The following is a 19,870-nucleotide window of genomic DNA, read 5'->3' as shown; positions in this document are numbered from 1 at the left end:
CATAGGAGGCAGTATTATAGTAGTTATATTCTTGTACATAGGAGCAGTATTATAGTAGTTATATTCTTGTACATAGGGGCAGTATTATAGTAGTTATATTCTTGTACATAGGAGCAGTATTATAGTAGTTATATTCTTGTACATAGGAGCAGTATTATAGTAGTTATATTCTTGTACATAGGAGCAGTATTATAGTAGTTATATTCTTGTACATAGGAGCAGTATTATAGTAGTTATATTCTTGTACATAGGAGCAGTATTATAGTAGTTATATTCTTGTACATAGGGGCAGTATTATAGTAGTTATATTCTTGTACATAGGAGCAGTATTATAGTAGATATATTCTTGTACACTGGAGGCAGTATTATAGTAGTAATATTCTTGTACATAGGAGCAGTATTATAGTAGTTATATTCTTTTATCTGGTCACCTTTCTGAGTCACAATAACCCTTTCCCCTCTAATCTCAGCCGACAGTGTGACTGCAATTAATAGTAAGAAAGAATTGGCCCAGTGTCTACAGTCTTCTAAAAGAAAGTTTCATTTGTCATCCTGGTGACTTTACCGTCACACACTGTACAAACACAGGGACAATTCACAATGGAACATGAATTGACCTTTCAGTTCATTTGTTTGGTAAATCCTGGGAACAAGGAAAATATCTACTTTGACGTTGTTATAGTGTAAAATTCATTCCAAATCAGTATAACATGGTATTTATTAGTAACACAATGTGCTATTGAAACTCATTTCAAGAGGAAAGTGTTGTGCAAGTCATTCCTCACTGAAAACCAAGTTAGATTTACCTGCTGAAAAATGTATAAAGTCGCTAAAACATGTGGTGTCAGGGGTGTCTCAAAGTACCAGAAGGGTGCCAGATTCTGAAATACCCCAGAACCAGAGCAAGTTACCATACTCAGTACAGTAATTAGTCTCATCTGGTCGCATGGTAGTGCTGAGCCAAATCCATTGCCTTCATAGACAATTCCAAAAAAGTTTGCAGTGCATGAGCTGCCAGGTAAAGGCTAATGGCAGGCAGGGACGTTGTGGATATGAACTGTTGGTAGCGGCATTAATTACAACTAGTGTAATGGGGTCCAGCGGTAAGAGTGCAGACAGCAGCTCCAAATTCCCAGCGAGTAGTCCGATGCCCACCACCTGTCACAGCTGCTGCCACAGCTACCAACTTTCCAGAATTAATGTAAGGTTTATCTTCTTTTTCACATAAGGCCTGACTGTAAAGCTTTATCAATGACCCAGGATAGCTGGGGCACCCCATTACCACAGGAGGAGGGCATCTTTAACGTGAGACAGGGTTCCTATTGTTAGAGACAGATTAAGCCATTTTTGGTGTCATATTATCAGTAGTAAAGTGCCAGAGGAATATACTATCACCCAAGCCTGAAAGCCCCGTAACCAATCCCAGAGTGTTCTATGGCCAATGCCAGAGTAACACCAGTAATGGAGAATAGATGGTAAAGGGCATTGGTCATAGGGCACTTTGGCACTGACAACTGCACATTCTTGCATTGGAAATAAGGCACTCTAGCTCTGGTAATTGGCATTCTGGTACTGGGAGACTCTGGTTCTGATGTTAGAAGCCTCCTCTCTGGAAATAGGGCATTATGGTGCTAATAGTGGGTCGCTCTGAAAGTTGGGACCCTGGCACCAATAATGTGGCACTCTTGTACTGTTAATAGGGGAACTCTGAATGTAAAAATGGGACCCTGGCTCCAGTAATTGGGCAGTCTGGAACTGGTCATGAGACAGTAAGCCCCACTGAATATCTCCGACTGCCCCATTACCAGAGAAAGGGTTTCCCGTATAAACCACAGTGTCCCAGTAGCAAAGTGAAAAAATGCACAAAGCCAGAGGGCCCCTATTACCAGAGTAACAGTTTTCTTATGAGAGGCCGAGCACCACAGTTTTAAAGAACACTCATAAACAGTGCCATCAAAAGAGTGCCCCATAAACAGTGCCATCAAAAGAGTGCCCCATAAACAGTGCCATCAAAAGAGTGCCCCATAAACAGTGCCATCAAAAGAGTGCCCCATAAACAGTGCAAGCCAGAGACTCTCTGGCTGGCACCGTCTATGGGGCACTCTCTGGCTGGCACCGTCTATGGGGCACTCTCTGGCTGGCACCGTCTATGGGGCACTCTCTGGCTGGCACCGTCTATGGGGCACTCTCTGGCTGGCACCGTCTATGGGGCACTCTCTGGCTGGCACCGTCTATGGGGCACTCTCTGGCTGGCACCGTCTATGGGGCACTCTCTGGCTGGCACCGTCTATGGGGCACTCTCTGGCTGGCACCGTCTATGGGGCACTCTCTGGCTGGCACCGTCTATGGGGCACTCTCTGGCTGGCACCGTCTATGGGGCACTCTCTGGCTGGCACCGTCTATGGGGCACTCTCTGGCTGGCACCGTCTATGGGGCACTCTCTGGCTGGCACCGTCTATGGGGCACTCTCTGGCTGGCACCGTCTATGGGGCACTCTCTGGCTGGCACCGTCTATGGGGCACTCTCTGGCTGGCACCGTCTATGGGGCACTCTCTGGCTGGCACCGTCTATGGGGCACTCTCTGGCTGGCACCGTCTATGGGGCACTCTCTGGCTGGCACCGTCTATGGGGCACTCTCTGGCTGGCACCGTCTATGGGGCACTCTCTGGCTGGCACCGTCTATGGGGCACTCTCTGGCTGGCACCGTCTATGGGGCACTCTCTGGCTGGCACCGTCTATGGGGCACTCTCTGGCTGGCACCGTCTATGGGGCACTCTCTGGCTGGCACCGTCTATGGGGCACTCTCTGGCTGGCACCGTCTATGGGGCACTCTCTGGCTGGCACCGTCTATGGGGCACTCTCTGGCTGGCACTGTTAGTGAACTACTTTATGGCTGGCACATTTGATAGTGTACTCTCTGGCTGACACATAATTTCTTGCCCCTGCTATAAACAGTTCCAGTAAGTGCCCCATAAACAGTGCCAGCAAGAGAGTGCCATAAAAACAGCGCCAGCCATAGAGTCGTCGCCCCCCCCCCCCCCCCAAAACAAAGAAATGCCAGCCAGAGAGCTCCCTATAAACAGTTTCAACCAGAGAGAGACCCATAAGTCATAGAGTGCCCCATAAAGAATGCAAGCCAGAGAGTGTCACATAAACAGTGTCAGGAAGAAGTGCCCCATACACTGTGCCAGCTGACTCCTGCCATTTTAAAGAAACAATTTATTCATCCAAACTTTTATACCACTGACGACATTACATATTGCTGATTACTATCCTGTTGCAGATATTCTTCAGCTGTAATGAGTCCATCATCTTCCTCCTCCTCTCTGCTCTTCAGGAGGAAAGGACGACGGAGCCAAAAAATGTAACATCTTTTAGCTGTGTCTGCTGACATCATTAACAAGAAACCATGACAACATGGGAGAAACGTTGCTACGGGAACGCAATCTGCGTCATCTGCGCACAATTATAACAGAGACGTCCCCTGTTTACATCTGACAATTATTAGGATACATAGGTCAATTAACCCTTCAGTCAGCAGAAACTTTAAATAATCAGCAGAGCAGAGAATGTGAACCATGACAAACGGAGCAAAGTCCACAATCTATAGAAAGAAAAATTATATCTTCTACAGAACATTAAATCTTGTGATTTTACTTGTAGTTATATTCTTGTACATAGGAGGCAGTATTATAGTAGTTATATTCTTGTACATAGGAGCAGTATTATAGTAGTTATATTCCTGTACATAGGAGCAATATTATAGTAGTTATATTCTTATACATAGGAGGCAGTATTATAGTAGTTATATTCTTGTACATAGGAGCAGTATTATATTAGTTATATTCTTGTACATAGGAGGCAGTATTATAGTAGTTATATTCCTGTACATAGGAGCAGTATTATAGTAGTTATATTCTTGTACATAGGAGCAGTATTATATTAGTTATATTCTTGTACATAGGAGGCAGTATTATAGTAGTTATATTCTTGTACATAGGAGCAGTATTATAGTAGTTATATTCTTGTACATAGGAGCAGTATTATAGTAGATATATTCTTGTACATAGAAGCAGTATTATAGTAGTTATATTCTTGTACATAGGAGCAGTATTATAGTAGTTATATTCTTGTACATAGGAGGCAGTATTATAGCAGTTATATTCTTGTACATAGGAGGCAGTATTATAGTAGTTATATTCTTGTATATAGGAGCAGTATTATAGTAGTTATACTCTTGTACATCGGAGCAATATTATAGTAGTTATATTCCTGTACATAGGAGGCAGTATTATAGTAGTTATATTCTTGTACATAGGAGCAGTATTATAGTAGATATATTCTTGTACATAGGAGCAGTATTAGAGTAGTTATATTCTTGTACATAGGAGCAGTACTATAGTAGTTATATTCTTGTACATAGGTGCAGTATTATGGTAGTTATATTCTTGTACATAGGAGCAGTATTATAGTAGTTATATTCTTGTACATAGGAGGCAGTATTATAGTAGTTATATTGTTGTACATAGGAGCAGTATTATAGTAGTTATATTGTTGTACATAGGAGGCAGTATTATAGTAGTTATATTCTTGTACATAGGAGGCAGTATTATAGTAGTTATATTCTTGTACATAGGAGACAGTATTATAGTAGTTATATTCTTGTACATGGGAGCAGTATTATAGTAGTTATATTCTTGTACATAGGAGGCAGTATTATAGTAGGTATATTCTTGTACATAGGAGCAGTATTATAGTAGGTATATTCTGTACATAGGAGCAGTATTATAGTAGTTATATTCCTGTACATAGGAGCAGTATTATAGTAGTTATATTCTTGTACATAGGAGGCAGTATTATAGTAGGTATATTCTTGTACATAGGAGGCAGTATTATAGTAGGTATATTCTTGTACATAGGAGGCAGTATTATAGTAGGTATATTCCTGTACATGGGAGTTATTCTTGATGAGTAATGAGGACTAGTAAAAGAGAACAGTGAAGTAGTTGTTGTCTAAAGGGCCTTTAAATCAACTGGAATATAAAGCCTATGTTACTAGGGTAAATACAATTTTGTTCTAGTTTTGAAAAATTAAAAATAGTCCTTTTGTTTAGCAGTGGTCTCTTACTTTAACTTTATTTTGTTAATGGTATAAACCCCTTTATGTTGGCATATCTACCCCATTCTCAGTTCTACACTTCTTTTCTGATGTGTAGCAGATGAAGCGGCTTCTGCAGCCGGATGGTAGATGGATCAAATTCCATAGCAGAGATGAGGGCGTCCTCTTGTGGTGCACAATTTATAAAATCAATGGCCTAGACTAGAGCCTGAGGATATTGTTCTAGGGATGTGGGATGCAAAGTCTATTTTATCTCTGCTACTATTCAGCAGAGTTCGGTCTATTTCTCTCTGCTATCAGCCAGAAGGTTGGAAATGAATATGGCTTCATTTTTATTTGCCAAAGCGTTAAAACAGATTGCTTAGGAGCAGAGTTCTCCTTAAATAAATAGCACTGCACAGACATATACGTGAAGGAGACAGGGTGTTAAGGGCCCCAGCACCCTGAGGCCCTACTACATATGATAATGATGAAGCACCCCTATTGTTAGCCGCTCATCCTAGAACCTCAGACATTTGCCACCTTGCTGCCCGCACAATGCCTCTATTGTCGGAGACTTGTGACCTGAGATCACAGAACTGCACGAACAAACAACGCACAAGGATATTCCAGCTTCACCTACTCCGTGCAAGAGGAGGCCTGCCCAATATATAAACCTCACTCTTCTATGCCAGGGACTCCACACAACTGCACATTCTACAAGAACCTAAAATAAAGAAAAAATTATGCTTCTCAGATTTTTTTTTACTATTTATTTTGATGGCAGGGCCTATTAAACAAAAGAACAGTGCAAAAAAATCACTGAGCACGCTGTGAGATAGATGGCGGATGTCCGCAACTGCAAAATAGTATGGAGTACCGTAGTATGCTACATTTTTCCATACCCCAAAATAAATACAGACGTAGACCGAGTGTCAGACTGGCCCCCTAGGGAATCAGAGGATCCTCTGGTGGGTAATGGACCCCTAGTAAAACAGAGCCTTTAGGGCCCTTGCACACAACTGTACACCCTCCGAGACACCTACGGTCCGTGATCGGGCCATATGTCCCGGAGCAACATTGATCGTGTGCACAGCATCATAGGTTACTATGATGCTGTGCACATTGGGCCGCCCGCGGGACTATTGTCCTGCACCCATAAGATCTTATGAGTGCGGGACAATAGTCCCGCGGGCGGCTTGATGCGCACAGCATCATAGTAACCTATGATGCTGTGCGCTCCTGTGCGCACAATGTATGCCGCTCTGGGACATATGGCCCACTCACAGACCGTATGTCTCGGAGGGCATGCGGTCGTGTGCAAGGGCCCTTAGGGCTCTTTCACATGAGCGGACGCTGTGCGGGTAATCATCTGCGTGAAACAGAGCGGACAGCAGAGACATGGAGCATTAACATGATTGATAATGCTCCGTAACTCTCTGTCATCTTTTTACTTCAAAATAAGGGTCCATTGACACGTACGCAATTCTGTTACGCATTTTGCGGACCCATTCATTTCTATGGGGCCAAACGATATGCTGCCCGGATCCGGAAATGCGGGGATCCGCACTTCCAGGTCCGCATTTCTGTTCCCGAATAAAAAATAGAACATGTCTTATTCTTGTCCGCAATTGAGGACAAGATTAGGCATATTCTATTATAGTGCCGGAGATGTGCGGTCCGCAAAATGCGGAACGCACATTGCCGGTTTCCATGTTTTGCGGATCCGTGGATCTGCAAAACACATACTGATGTGTGAGATAAAGTTGTCACCGTGATTTTGTAGGGAAAAGGCCACAGAGAGACACGGAGCGTTGTCAATCATGTTACTGCTCCGAGTCTCTGCTGTCCGGGACGGGGCTTGGCTCTCTTTCACTTAGCGGATTACCCGCATTGGGATCCACTGCCCTTAAGTTTCTATGTAAGCAAGAGGGTGGGCCCTCAAAATCATTTCCTATGTTGGGCCCAAGACCCCGAAAATAAATATAGATCTGAGACCAGACTCCCTGTTACTACCTATCCAGGGCCAGGTCCCCATTAGAACAAACCTCAGACCCATAACCCCACCATAAAAAAACCTTTAAAATGACTGCATACCCCCTAAATAAACATATTCCAGAATACATACCTGAGACTAAAACACAGAGACCACCATACAATTACATACCCTCTATATCAGGCATGTCCAAACTGCGGCCCTCCAGCTGTTGCAAAACTACAACTCCCAGCATGCCTGGGTAGCTTACAGCTATTAGGGCATGCTGGGAGTTGTAGTTTTGCAACAGCTGGAGGGCCGCAGTTTGGACATGCCTGCTCTATATGATTCCTATAAATTCAGCCCCTAGACCATCTAAACAAATTCAGACAAGAACAGACCCAAAAATACAGCCCCCCAGGCAATAACCCTGCATACACCCCCCTAAAACCTCCTCACATATACCTGCAAACTCCAGTATCGACCACCAGATCAGATCCCAGTCACTTAGCAGCTCACACTCTTCGGCCTCATGCACACGGCCGTTGTTTTGGTCCGCCTCCGAGCGCGGCTCGGATGCGGACCCATTCACTTGAATGGGGCCGCAAAAGATACGGACAGCACTCCGTGTGCTGTCCGCATCCGTTGCACCGTTCAATGGCCCCTCCAAAAAAAAATAACAGGTCCTATTCTTGTCCGCGTTTTGCGGACAAGAATAGGCAGTTATATTAATGGCTGTCCGTGCCGTTCTGCAAATTGTGGACACAGACACCATCCATGTTTTGTGGATCCGCGATTTGCAGACCGTAAAACACACAACGGTCGTGTACATGGGGCCTTCCTCTGTCTGGTGTAAGGACCTGCACAGATCTCCTTATGTGACTGCAGGTCCTTCACCAGAGGGAGGAGATTGCCGAGCTCAGTCCCTCTCATTTCTGCAATGTCTCCCTGGTGCAAACACAGCTGTAAAAAAATCCCACCTCGGGACCTGATGTCAGTGGGTTTATTGCGATTTGCCCTTTAGTTCATGTGGCTCACTTTTTAGCAACTATCAGATTTGCCTTTATTGTTAATACCAATAGGAGGACCTGTCGCTTTAGATCGTAGGGTGTGAATATAATTCCAGAACTTAAGTGAATACTGAAACCAAGTAAGAGCATAAAAATGAAGATTTATATGTCCTTCAGGGTAGTTTAGTATATACTGTAGTAAGTGAATATCAGACTTGTGGCCTCAATCTGCAGGCTTGCTGAAATAAGAGCTATGCGCAGCGATTTCACAGAAATGGCGACCACCACTACAGACTTTTTCCAATCACAATGGTACTAAGGACTATTGGCATTATTAACATCTGCTTAAAGGGATTGTCCACATGTGCATAGAAGAAAATGTCCCTCTATGAGCCGTAGAGCAAAGGTGCTAAGATGGGGAACCCCACAGTTTCTATCCAGCTTTGCAGCAGGTGGAAAGTGTAAAGGCCGAATGGCCCCCCAGTTCAATGCTGGTGACCAAATAGCAAGAAGCTCAGCGTTCAGCTCATTAGGGACCTTAGTCTTTAACTCTGGGTTAAATGAGCTTTATTAAAACCAATCTCTCAACCATCGGGCGCTGAGCCACAGAACACTGGGAAGAAAACTCCTCATGATAAGAAACATATAAAGCCAAAATGTATCACTTTGATCTCCACAAAAACTGACAGTTCAAAGAGCAAAACTCAGCTCCATCTTCTAGAATGAAGGGATATTCATCGTTCTAGCTGATTCCAGGGGAATCTCATCATCCTCCACGGGTCACGTCCATGTGTTCATTATGGTGCCAATACAGCACTATGCAAAAGTCCAAAAGAAAGAAGATGGATGTGGAAACTATTTGAACGGATCCGACTCTGATAAATATGAATAACCTCAAGAGCCAATTTACACTGCAGCAAATAAGAATCAACTGCAGAAAAATACTAACGAATATCTCCCCTCGTGTCTCTGAATGCGGAATATAAAATATTGCTCTTATAATACTGCCCTATATGTAAAAGATTATGACAACTAAAATGCTGCCTCTTATACATTTTGAACTATTGGAGCAGGTTCAGAAGTATTTTGGACTTTATAGCAGGAAAAAGTATTGCTGAAAAATGTCTTATGGTCGGCAGTCATGGTGCTCCAGCAGTGCCAGGGGCGTAGCTATAGGGGGAGCAGAGGTAGCAGTCGCTACCGGGCCCAGGAGCCTGAGGGGGCCCAAAGACCCTTGTAGTGCATAGAAAGTCCATGCTGGTCAAGTTACACCTCTGGCTCAAGGGAAGGGGGCAGGGGTGCCGTTTCAATTTTAGCCTCGGGCAGCATGAAGGCTATGCGCTTCCTGGCCTTTGCCACAAAGCACTGAGGGAAGGGGGCCCCCAAGCTGAACTCTTGCACCAGGGCCCATGAGCCATTAGCTACGCCCCTGAGCAGTGCCAGACCTCCCTGACTGCACCCATACAGCGCTCTCTCCCTGCCCAAAGGCCAGGATGATGGGCAAGTGAGGGTAGGTGCCCCCCTAAGGCTACCCATAAAGAGGGACGCACTCATGCCTGCTCAGCCTACTAGACCCCAGGCATTATTATTCGGCAGATTATAGAAGGCATTGCTACTAAAAAGTATTAGCACTATTGGGGGCACACTATTACTAATGAGGACAGTCTGAGAGCACTATTAATATGGGGGGGACTATCTGTATGGCAATGTTGTTTCTGACAGTACACTACGTGCAGAATTATTAGGCAAATGAGTATTTTGACCACATCATCCTCTTTATGCATGTTGTCTTACTCCAAGCTGTATAGGCTCGAAAGCCTACTACCAATTAAGCATATTAGGTGATGTGCATCTCTGTAATGAGAAGGGGTGTGGTCTAATGACATCAACACCCTATATCAGGTGTGCATAATTATTAGGCAACTTCCTTTCCTTTGGCAAAATGGGTCAAAAGAAGGACTTGACAGGCTCAGAAAAGTCAAAAATAGTGAGATATCTTGCAGAGGGATGCAGCACTCTTAAAATTGCAAAGCTTCTGAAGCGTGATCATCGAACAATCAAGCGTTTCATTCAAAATAGTCAACAGGGTCGCAAGAAGCGTGTGGAAAAACCAAGGCGCAAAATAACTGCCCATGAACTGAGAAAAGTCAAGCGTGCAGCTGCCAAGATGCCACTTGCCACCAGTTTGGCCATATTTCAGAGCTGCAACATCACTGGAGTGCCCAAAAGCACAAGGTGTGCAATACTCAGAGACATGGCCAAGGTAAGAAAGGTTGAAAGACGACCACCACTGAACAAGACACACAAGCTGAAACGTCAAGACTGGGCCAAGAAATATCTCAAGACTGATTTTTCTGAGGTTTTATGGACTGATGAAATGAGAGTGAGTCTTGATGGGCCCGTGGCTGGATTGGTAAAGGGCAGAGAGCTCCAGTCCGACTCAGACGCCAAGATGGTGGAGGTGGAGTACTGGTTTGGGCTGGTATCATCAAAGATGAGCTTGTGGGGTCTTTTTGGGTTGAGGATGGAGTCAAGCTCAACTCCCAGTCCTACTGCCAGTTTCTGGAAGACACCTTCTTCAAGCAGTGGTACAGGAAGAAGTCTGCAAGGTAAGAAAAACATGATTTTCATGCAGGACAATGCTCCATCACACGCGTCCAAGTACTCCACAACGTGGCTGGCAAGAAAGGGTATAAAAGAAGAAAATCTAATGACATGGCCTCCTTGTTCACCTGATCTGAACCCCATTGAGAACCTGTGGTCCATCATCAAATGTGAGATTTACAAGGAGGGAAAACAGTACACCTCTCTGAACAGTGTCTGGGAGGCTGTGGTTGCTGCTGCACGCAATGTTGATGGTGAACAGATCAAAACACTGACAGAATCCATGGATGGCAGGCTTTTGAGTGTCCTTGCAAAGAAAGGTGGCTATATTGGTCACTGATTTTGTTTTGTTTTTGAATGTCAGAAATGTATATTTGTGAATGTTGAGATGTTATATTGGTTTCACTGGTAAAAATAAATAATTGAAATGGGTATATATTTGTTTTTTTGTTAAGTTGCCTAATAATTATGCACAGTAATAGTCACCTGCACACACAGATATCCCCCTAAAATAGCTAAAACTAAAAACAAACTAAAAACTACTTCCAAAAATATTCAGCTTTGATATTAATGAGTTTTTTGGGTTCATTGAGAACATGGTTGTTGTTCAATAATAAGATTAATCCTCAAAAATACAACTTGCCTAATAATTCTGCACTCCCTGTATAGTGAATGTGGGCATAGAGGTCAAAGTACTGGGAAGAGCAGCAGGATGACAGTGGTCAGTATAAGGCCTCTTGCACACGACAGTATGGCTTTTTCAATATTTCGCGGTCTGCAAAAAACGTATCCGCAAAAATTACGGATGACATCCGTGTGCATTCCGTTTTTTGCGTAACGAAACAGCTGGCCCCTAATAGAAGAGTACTATCCTTGTCTGTTATGCGGATAATAATAGGACATGTTCTATCTTTGAACGGAACAGAAAAATGGAAATACGGAATGCATACGGAGTACATACAGTTTTTTTTGCTGACCCATTGAAATGAATGGCTCCACATATGGACCGTATATATGGAATGCAAAAAACGGAACGTAAATGGAAAAAAAAAAAATGTTTGTGTGCAAGAGGTCTAAATTTGGGGGCCGATTTGCAAAATCTGCAATATTTATAATAATACTGGTGTCTTCTTATTTGGCAGAGAGGGCTGCACACCCCTGACCAAAGACGTCCGCCCGTGATGGTCTGGACCAAATGGAGAATAAAAGTAAAGTGAAGAACTCAAATCCATGGAGACGTCACCTCTAAGTCACTGGATCTGCCCTTGACTGCTTCTTTTCAAATATCTTTATTAAGAAGTAGGGTCACTTTAAATTGATTTGGGGGGTGCATTTTTCCTGCTCCGCACTGAAATATCTCGCCCTGGCCCGGCCGAAACCAATTTGACCATTCAGCTTGTGCCTCTACAGGCAGCAGGACAGGAGATGAGGATAAGGATTGGGCAGGTTTGATGGCCCATCCTTGGTTTCTCCGGGAGGTCAGTAGATTGGGCAGGTTTGATGGCCCATCCTTGGTTTCTCCGGGAGGTCAGCAGATTGGGCAGGTTTGATGGCCCATCCATGGTTCCTCCGGGAGGTCAGCAGATTGGGCAGGTTTGATGGCCCATCCTTGGTTCCTCCGGGAGGTCAGCAGATTGGGCAGGTTTGATGGCCCATCCTTGGTTTCTCCGGGAGGTCAGCAGATTGGGCAGGTTTGATGGCCCATCCTTGGTTTCTCCGGGAGGTCAGCAGATTGGGCAGGTTTGATGGCCCATCCTTGGTTTCTCCAGGAGGTCAGCAGCCGGCAGCGAGGTCTGGCGTCGTCTTTTTCCCCTCTGTGTGTAGATGAGGTTATAGAGGAGTAGCTGTCTGGAGTGTTTGGATACAGGGACAGCCTCTGTCTCCATCTTTCCCATTCTATTGATCACATATTTTGGGCTGACTGCAGACCCTTCACTGTCAGACGGTTGGCGACCACCAACAGACAAAATTGATGGGTGAAACACGATCCGCGAGTGTTTGATATGAACTTTAGTCCTCGGACACCTTGTTCAGATCTGCGGCTGCTCCTAGGCAGGGATGTGACGACGTCTGGGTGTCTGTCCGTCATCGCCCTCTCATAATCCTGTCCTCTGCCACATCATCACTTTCCTCGCTGTCTGTTACATTATTGAGACAGATCATCTTCCCCAGAGGCACAGAATAGAAATGGGAAGAATCTCTCACAATGTGGAGGAGGAGCGGCAGATCCAGAAAGTCACAGCGCCCCGACCGCGCCCGCCGCTCCTTCCTCTAATATTCACTTATAATATATAGAGTCAGTACATGCCGCCATGACTTAAAAGGGGTTTTTCAATTTTGTCACTGTATGATGGCAAATCCTGCATATTTCTAATATACCTTGTGTATCAATTTTCACCATTTTCAAAATCTCTGCTTGTTGTCAGTGAATGAGAACATCCTTGTGTGATGTCTCACATGGTAATGTAATTGAGGGTGTTTATGTGTCTCCCAGGTTCCTAACATATGCTGAGGAAAGGAAAGGGTTAAAACCTCTAGCCTGGGTCCTGATGAGGAGCACCTGGCATAGGTGTACCAATAACTATACCATATAGTCCTGTGATGGCTAACCTCCCGCACTCCAGCTGTGCTAAAACTACAACTCCCAAGATGTACACTTGAATGGAGCATGCTGGGAGTCGTAGTTTCACCACAGCTGGAGTGCCAGAGGTTTCCACAGAACAGTAAGGGCTCTTTCACACCTGCGTTCTTTTCTTCCGGCATAGAGTTCCGTCGTCGGGGCTCTATGCCAGAAGAATCCTGATCAGGATTATCCCCATGCATTCTGAATGGAGAGAAATCCGTTCAGGATGCATCAGGATGTCTTCAGTTCAGGACTGGAACGTTTTTTGGCCGGAGAAAATACCGCAGCATGCTGCGCTTTTTGCTCCGGCCAAAAATCCTGAACACTTGCCGCAAGGCCGGATCCGGAATTAATGCCCATTGAAAGGCATTGATCCGGATCCGGCCTTAAGTTAAACATCATTTCGGCGCATTGCCGGATCAAACGTTTAGCTTTTTCTGAATGGTTACCATGGCTGCCGGGACGCTAAAGTCCTGGCAGCCATGGTAAAGTGTAGTGGGGAGCGAGGAGCAGTATACTTACTGTCCGTGCGGCTCCTGGGGCGCTCCAGAGTGACGTCAGGGCGCCCCACGCGCATGGATGACGTGATCGCATGGCACGTCATCCATGCGCATGGGGCGCTCTGACGTCATTCTGGAGCGCCCCGGGAGCCGCACGGACGGTAAGTATACTGCTCCCCCGCTACCCACTACTACTATGGCAACCAGGACTTTAATAGCGTCCTGGCTGCCATAGTAACACTGAACGCATTTTGAAGACGGATCCGTCTTCAAATGCTTTCAGTTCACTTGCGTTTTTCAGGATCCGGCGTGTAATTCCGGCAAGTGGAGTACACGCCGGATCCGGACAACGCAAGTGTGAAAGAGCCCTAACTACATTTCCATACATTCTCCAATACTATACAGTGTCTTGACCACCATACACTGCACAACTAATATACCGCCAAACAGTGCTTAATTAATACTAACATACAGTGACAAAATGACTACCATAAGTGATCTAATAGCACCGTTATACAATGTCTAATTAATATGGCAAGGTCATAACAAGCCTCAGACGCAATGCTTTTTGTTACAATGTATCCAATCTAGACAATCCTCTGTGAGCTAAGCACATCAGCAGGACAAACATTTCTCCTGTCCTGAAAGTTTGCTACAATGTATCACTCTGTAGTCTAGACGGTTTATCTTTTGTATACTGTTGCATTGTAAAATGTATGTTTTTCATTGCCCTTTAGACAAAGATACTGTTCTGGCTCATAGAGGGAACTGAGGACAGGGGTTTTCTTCATGGCATGGCTCCTATAAAGTGAATTTCTACCCTTGAAATCTATCAGTATACAGTTATAGAGGTCAGAGCTATGTTTTTGCTGATGCGGAGCTACAAATACCCTGCACAGACATGGAATTGACAGGTACAGTAACGTTCTGCCTACCTGCAGTCACCACTAGGGGGAGCTCACTGCATACTGTTACCCATTGATATGAATAATAAGACAGAATCCATTAAGGTGCCCCCTAGTGGTGGCTGCAGGTAGCCAGAATGTCAAAAATAGATATACGCCACTTTTTCCCCTTTTCAGCCGCTCGCGCCAGAGGGGCGTGGGCAGGGAAAACTGCGTCTCATTTATCATTTTCTATGCCTGTTTTAGGAGCAGAAAATGGTCTCAATCTACGCCAGCCAAGGAGCTGGTATAGATTTAGACAAGTGTAAAGTCCGCCTATGTTATGTATAAGTCAGCGCCCTTACATAACTTAAGCAGATGAACCGCGAGCGCAGGAGGGACAGAGACCCGAGTCTAAATTGCCGGTCTTCCTAAATGCCCCCCTTTTCTTTGCAGGGGATTTGGAGCTCTGTATCAGAAAAACAAAAAAACTCTTACCGCTATAAAGATACAATGTGTTGAGATATTAATCAGCAGAGAATTCTGAACCTAAAGGCAACATAAACTGTCCCACAAAGCTGACGCTGTTGTCCGTAGCAATCAATCACAGGGAAACTTAAGACGTGAAAGCTACACTGTGAATTGTGGCCCATGGACAACAGGGACATTTTTCTGCCAGTTTGATAAATGAGACCTGTTGATAGTACAATATATTCTACACATCTCTATACGGAAAAATGGTTTGGCTTTAGGTCCAACTTACTGGCACAGAGCGCGATTTCTCCTCTTTCCATTTTTTTACTTTCATAGGTTCTGATGAGGTGCCGTCCATTTGGCTTAAGTTCTAGGTGACTACGCCCAAGGCCATGTACACAGATGTTCAGCTAATCTCCGTGTCTGTGACTGTTATGTGTGACTCACTTGTGGTTTCAGCTGGCACGCTCCTGACAGAGGGAGGCAGCCTGCGATAAGACGGGCACCATGCCTCTGCTTAACCCTGTGCAAGCGAAGCACTGATTTCATGTGTGCAAATAACAGAATCCCCAAAACACGCAGAACCAGAACACTGAGGACGGACAATGATGGGGGGAGCGCAGTGCTGCAGCTCCATGAGGTTTTCCATATACAACACTGTCCATAGTGACTCCAAAAGAAGAACAGTGAGTGCAGCTCTGGAGTATAATACAGGATGTAACTCAGGATCAGTACAGGATAAGTAATGTAATGTATGTGCACAGTGACTGTACCAGCAGAATAGTGAGTGCAGCTCTGGAGTATAATACAGGATGTAACTCAGGATCAGTACAGTATAAGTAATGTATGTACACAGTGACTGCACCAGCAGAATAGTGAGTGCAGCTCTGGAGTATAATACAAGGTCATAGATCTGCTACACCAGAAAAGGTAGTGCATGTCACTTTAAGAAGACCTTTCTGTTTCTCAGTATGAATATTCAGACACATGTTCATACAGACATGAACGCGCTACATGTTCTTTTCTGCCCAATAATGTCGTGACAACAAAGACTAGAGCTGCAGCACTGAAGCACCCCTATGGATAAGCCGCCATTCCTTGGAGCCAATGAGCCTTAAAACAACACAACAGAGAAGCTAGAGGAGACAACCTTGAGGCTGGAGGCTCAGCTTCCACTCCGTACAGCGCTGCCCGATTGCTTGTGGGGTCCTAGCGGACAGATTCATACCGGTCACATACTAATGGAATATCCTAGCGAATTGCTATCAGTAATGATTAGTTTCGGACCCCCCTTTCATGCGGCTGCCCCTGAGGGAGCAGATTTGGAGAGCACAAGCATCGCTTCATTCCAAGGAAAAAATCTCTGGTAGCAAAACTATTCAGATGATACTTCTCCATCTGCCTCCAATATTTAATGTCATTTCCACTTTAGGTCCAAAATTCTGTGCTGATACATTTCATAATATAAAAAGAAAAGACAACGGTTGGGCTCACCAGATCCACCAATACGGAGCTCAGTCTGCTCCCTACCACCAGAGCAACGGTTCATTTTAGACCACATATAATAATTGACTGGCTCACGAAAACTAAATGATATAATTAGACATATATTGCCACATGGTTAAAGGGGTTGTCTGGGTTCAGAGCCGAACCCGGACATCCCTCCATTTTCCCCCCGGCAGCCCCCCTGACTTGAGCATTGGAGCAGTTCAAGCTCCGATGCTCTCCTTTGCCGTGCACTGAATCGTGCAGGGCAAAGGCATTTTTTGGAGATCTGGTGACGAACCGGGGCTCTCTATGGAGCTGCCAGGAACCCCGGTGATGTCACTTGCACTGATGGGCGGGATTTAGTAAAACGGCTAGGGCAGCGTTAAAGCCCGCCCATCAGAGCCGGTGACGTCACCGAACACACTGCCGAGCGGAAGTTTCCACCCGTTAGTGTGTTATTGAAAACAAAAGAACCCGTTCCCTGGGCAATCTAGCGCCGCGCAAGGGAGCGCATCGGAGCATGAGATGCTCCAATGCCAACATCAGGGGGGCTGCCTGGGTGAAAATAAGGGTATGTCCACGTTCAGCTCTGAACCCGGACAACCCCTTTAATACAAAATTCATAAAAATTATTACAATAAAATAAAATTCACTACATGTGATAAACACTATATGCTATATGTAATAAATACTTTAAGGTCTTGGTTCCATCCACTTTTATAACATGCGGAGCTCTCGTATGTATAATGCACTTGTGGGATACACTTATATTTTTTAAGGACATATGTTGCTGCAACACTAAAACTGTTAGTTTGTTGTTCATTTCTCTGTTAGTTTCAGATGTTCCACAACAGTACCAAGTAGTATGTATTGGTTACTTTAGATACATATGTTATGTTTTTCCATGTATCTTATGCTGTATCAAAGGAATTTGTGACAAGTGCTTGCCGCTATGAATGTTACAAAAATGTCTTATTTTGCATTCCAAGGGGTATATATAACAGCTGTGCGTTTTCTTTATATACGAGCATGAATGTCCGCAAACGTCCCCTTTTATAACAAATAGACTTATGCAAGTAGGTCTGTCCAAATGCGGCTTGCAGTATGTTGCCGACACTGGCGCTTTAAAACCGCTGCGGTGAGGTTGCGGTAATGCCAAATAGAAAGGCTCCACGTGGTGTATATCTGATACTATTAGATACTTTTTCACTTGTTCTCTCATAGATGGTGTTAATGCCAAGTCGGGTCTCTCTTACCGCGATTGTCCTCGATAACAGGGAAGGTCTTTCTCACCGCGAATGTCCTCGGCCGTTCGGCTGCGTCCCGTACTTGTCTTTCCTATTCAGTTGGCGTGCATGCGCAGTGTGATTCTCTCCACGCTGAACCTCCGGAGGCCAGGTATACAATTAGTATTGCTGCGTGGACATTAAAAGTTCACCAGATAGTGTATTGCAGGTTAAAATTCCTTTTTCTATTGTCCTCATTCACCAGATGCGTTTTGGAACAAAGTCCCCTTCCTCAATGGTATTAAAACATTTATTAATACCACTGAGGAAGGAATTTTAACCTGCAATACACTATCTGGTGAACTTTTAATGTCCACGCAACAATACTAATTGTATACCTGGCCTCCGGAGGTTCAGCGTGGAGAGAATCACACAGCGCATGCACGCCAACTGAATAGGAAAGACAAGTGCGCTACCCAGCCGAGGACATTCGCGGTGAGAAAGACCTTCCCTGTTATAGAGGATAATCGCGGTAAGAGAGACCCGACTTGGCATTAACACCATCTATGAAAGTAGAAGTGAAAAAGTATCTAATAGTATCAGATATACACCACGTGGAGCCTCACTGCAGCGGTTTTAAAGCACCAGTGTCGGCAACATACTGCAAGCCGCATTTGGACAGACCTACTTGCATAAGTCTATTTGTTATAAAAGGGGAAGTTCGCGGACATTCATGCTCATATATAAAGAAATCACACAGCTGTAATATATACCCCTTTGGATGCAAACAAATACATTTTTGTAACATTCATAGCGGCAAGCACTTGTTACAAATTCCTTTGATACAGCGCAAAAGACTTTGACACGGCATAAGATACATGGAAAACCATAACATATATATCGAAAAGTAACCAATACATACTACTTTGTACTGTTGTGGAACATATGAAACTAAAAGAGAAACGAACCACAAACTAACAGTTTTAGTGTTGCAGCAACATATGTCCTCAAAAATATAAGTGTATCCCACAAGTGCATTATACAGTAGTGTAGTGACTTATTATACACTAGTATGTAGTGACTTATTTTATTGTAATATAAATTTTTATGAATTTTGCATTAACCATGTGGCAATATACTGTATATCTAATTAGCGTGTTTAATAAATATAATATAATTTACTTTTTATGAGCCAGTCAATTAGTATATATTGTCTAAAATTTCATAATAATCTCTATAGCGGTCAGAGCTCATTTTTTTCCCCTCTGTTACATAGCTCCAAATCCCCTGCATAGATACGACAGACACAAACCCGGACTTCTTCACTGAAGTTTGGGATCGGTGTTCTGTGGATTTTATTATTTTCCCTTATAACATGATTATAAGGGAAAATAATAGCATTCTTAATACAGAATGCTTAGTAAAATGTGGATTGAGGGGTTAAAAAAATAATAATTAACTCACCTCATCCACTTGATTGCGCAGCCGGCATCGTCTTCTTCCTTTTTCTTCTTTCAGGACCTGCAAAAGGACCTTTGACATAATCGTGTTCACCACGTGGTGAGCGCAGTGACGTCAGCGCAGGTCCTGCTGAATGAAGATAGAAGATTCTGTATTAAGAATGCTATTATTGTCCTTTATAACCATGTTATAAGGGAAAATAATACAGTAAACTGACTTTTATCAATTTACTTACATCATCTCCTAGCAACGATGTGTAAAAATTGCATTGCATCCGCTTTGCGGATGGTTGCGATTTTCACGCATCCCCATTCACTTCTATGGGGCGTGCGTTGCGTGAAAAACGCACAATTTAGAGCTTGCTGTGATTTTCAGGCAATGCACAAGTGATGCGTGAAAATCACTGCTCATCTGCACAGCCCCATTGAAGTGAATGGGTGTGGGTGTAATGCGTTCACCTCACGCATTGCACCCGCACAGAATTTTCGCCCGTGTGAAAGGGGCCTTATTGTAGAACATGACACATA

At 44.2% G+C, this 19,870-nt stretch overlaps 1 protein-coding gene across 3 annotated transcripts in view; it reads right to left on the bottom strand.

Annotated features, from left to right (window-relative positions):
• LOC122945873 (tensin-like) overlaps positions 1-19,870 on the bottom strand; it is a 317,732-nt gene that overhangs the window by 282,843 nt on the left and 15,019 nt on the right. The window contains exon 1 of one of the 3 annotated variants that reach the window (XM_044305142.1): positions 15,458-15,573. The exons of the other annotated variants lie outside the window; for them this stretch is intronic. Within the exon in view, the coding sequence (XP_044161077.1) occupies positions 15,458-15,526 (69 nt within the window). The 5' untranslated portion in view covers positions 15,527-15,573. Of the gene's footprint in view, positions 1-15,457; positions 15,574-19,870 lie in introns of those variants that run through there. 3 annotated transcript variants of the gene reach the window in all.

Source organism: Bufo gargarizans, chromosome 8, assembly GCF_014858855.1.
Source record: "Bufo gargarizans isolate SCDJY-AF-19 chromosome 8, ASM1485885v1, whole genome shotgun sequence".
NCBI classification, from domain to species: domain Eukaryota; kingdom Metazoa; phylum Chordata; class Amphibia; order Anura; family Bufonidae; genus Bufo; species Bufo gargarizans.
Note: the sequence above shows the minus strand (reverse complement) of the source record. Positions and strands in the feature narration are given on the sequence as shown.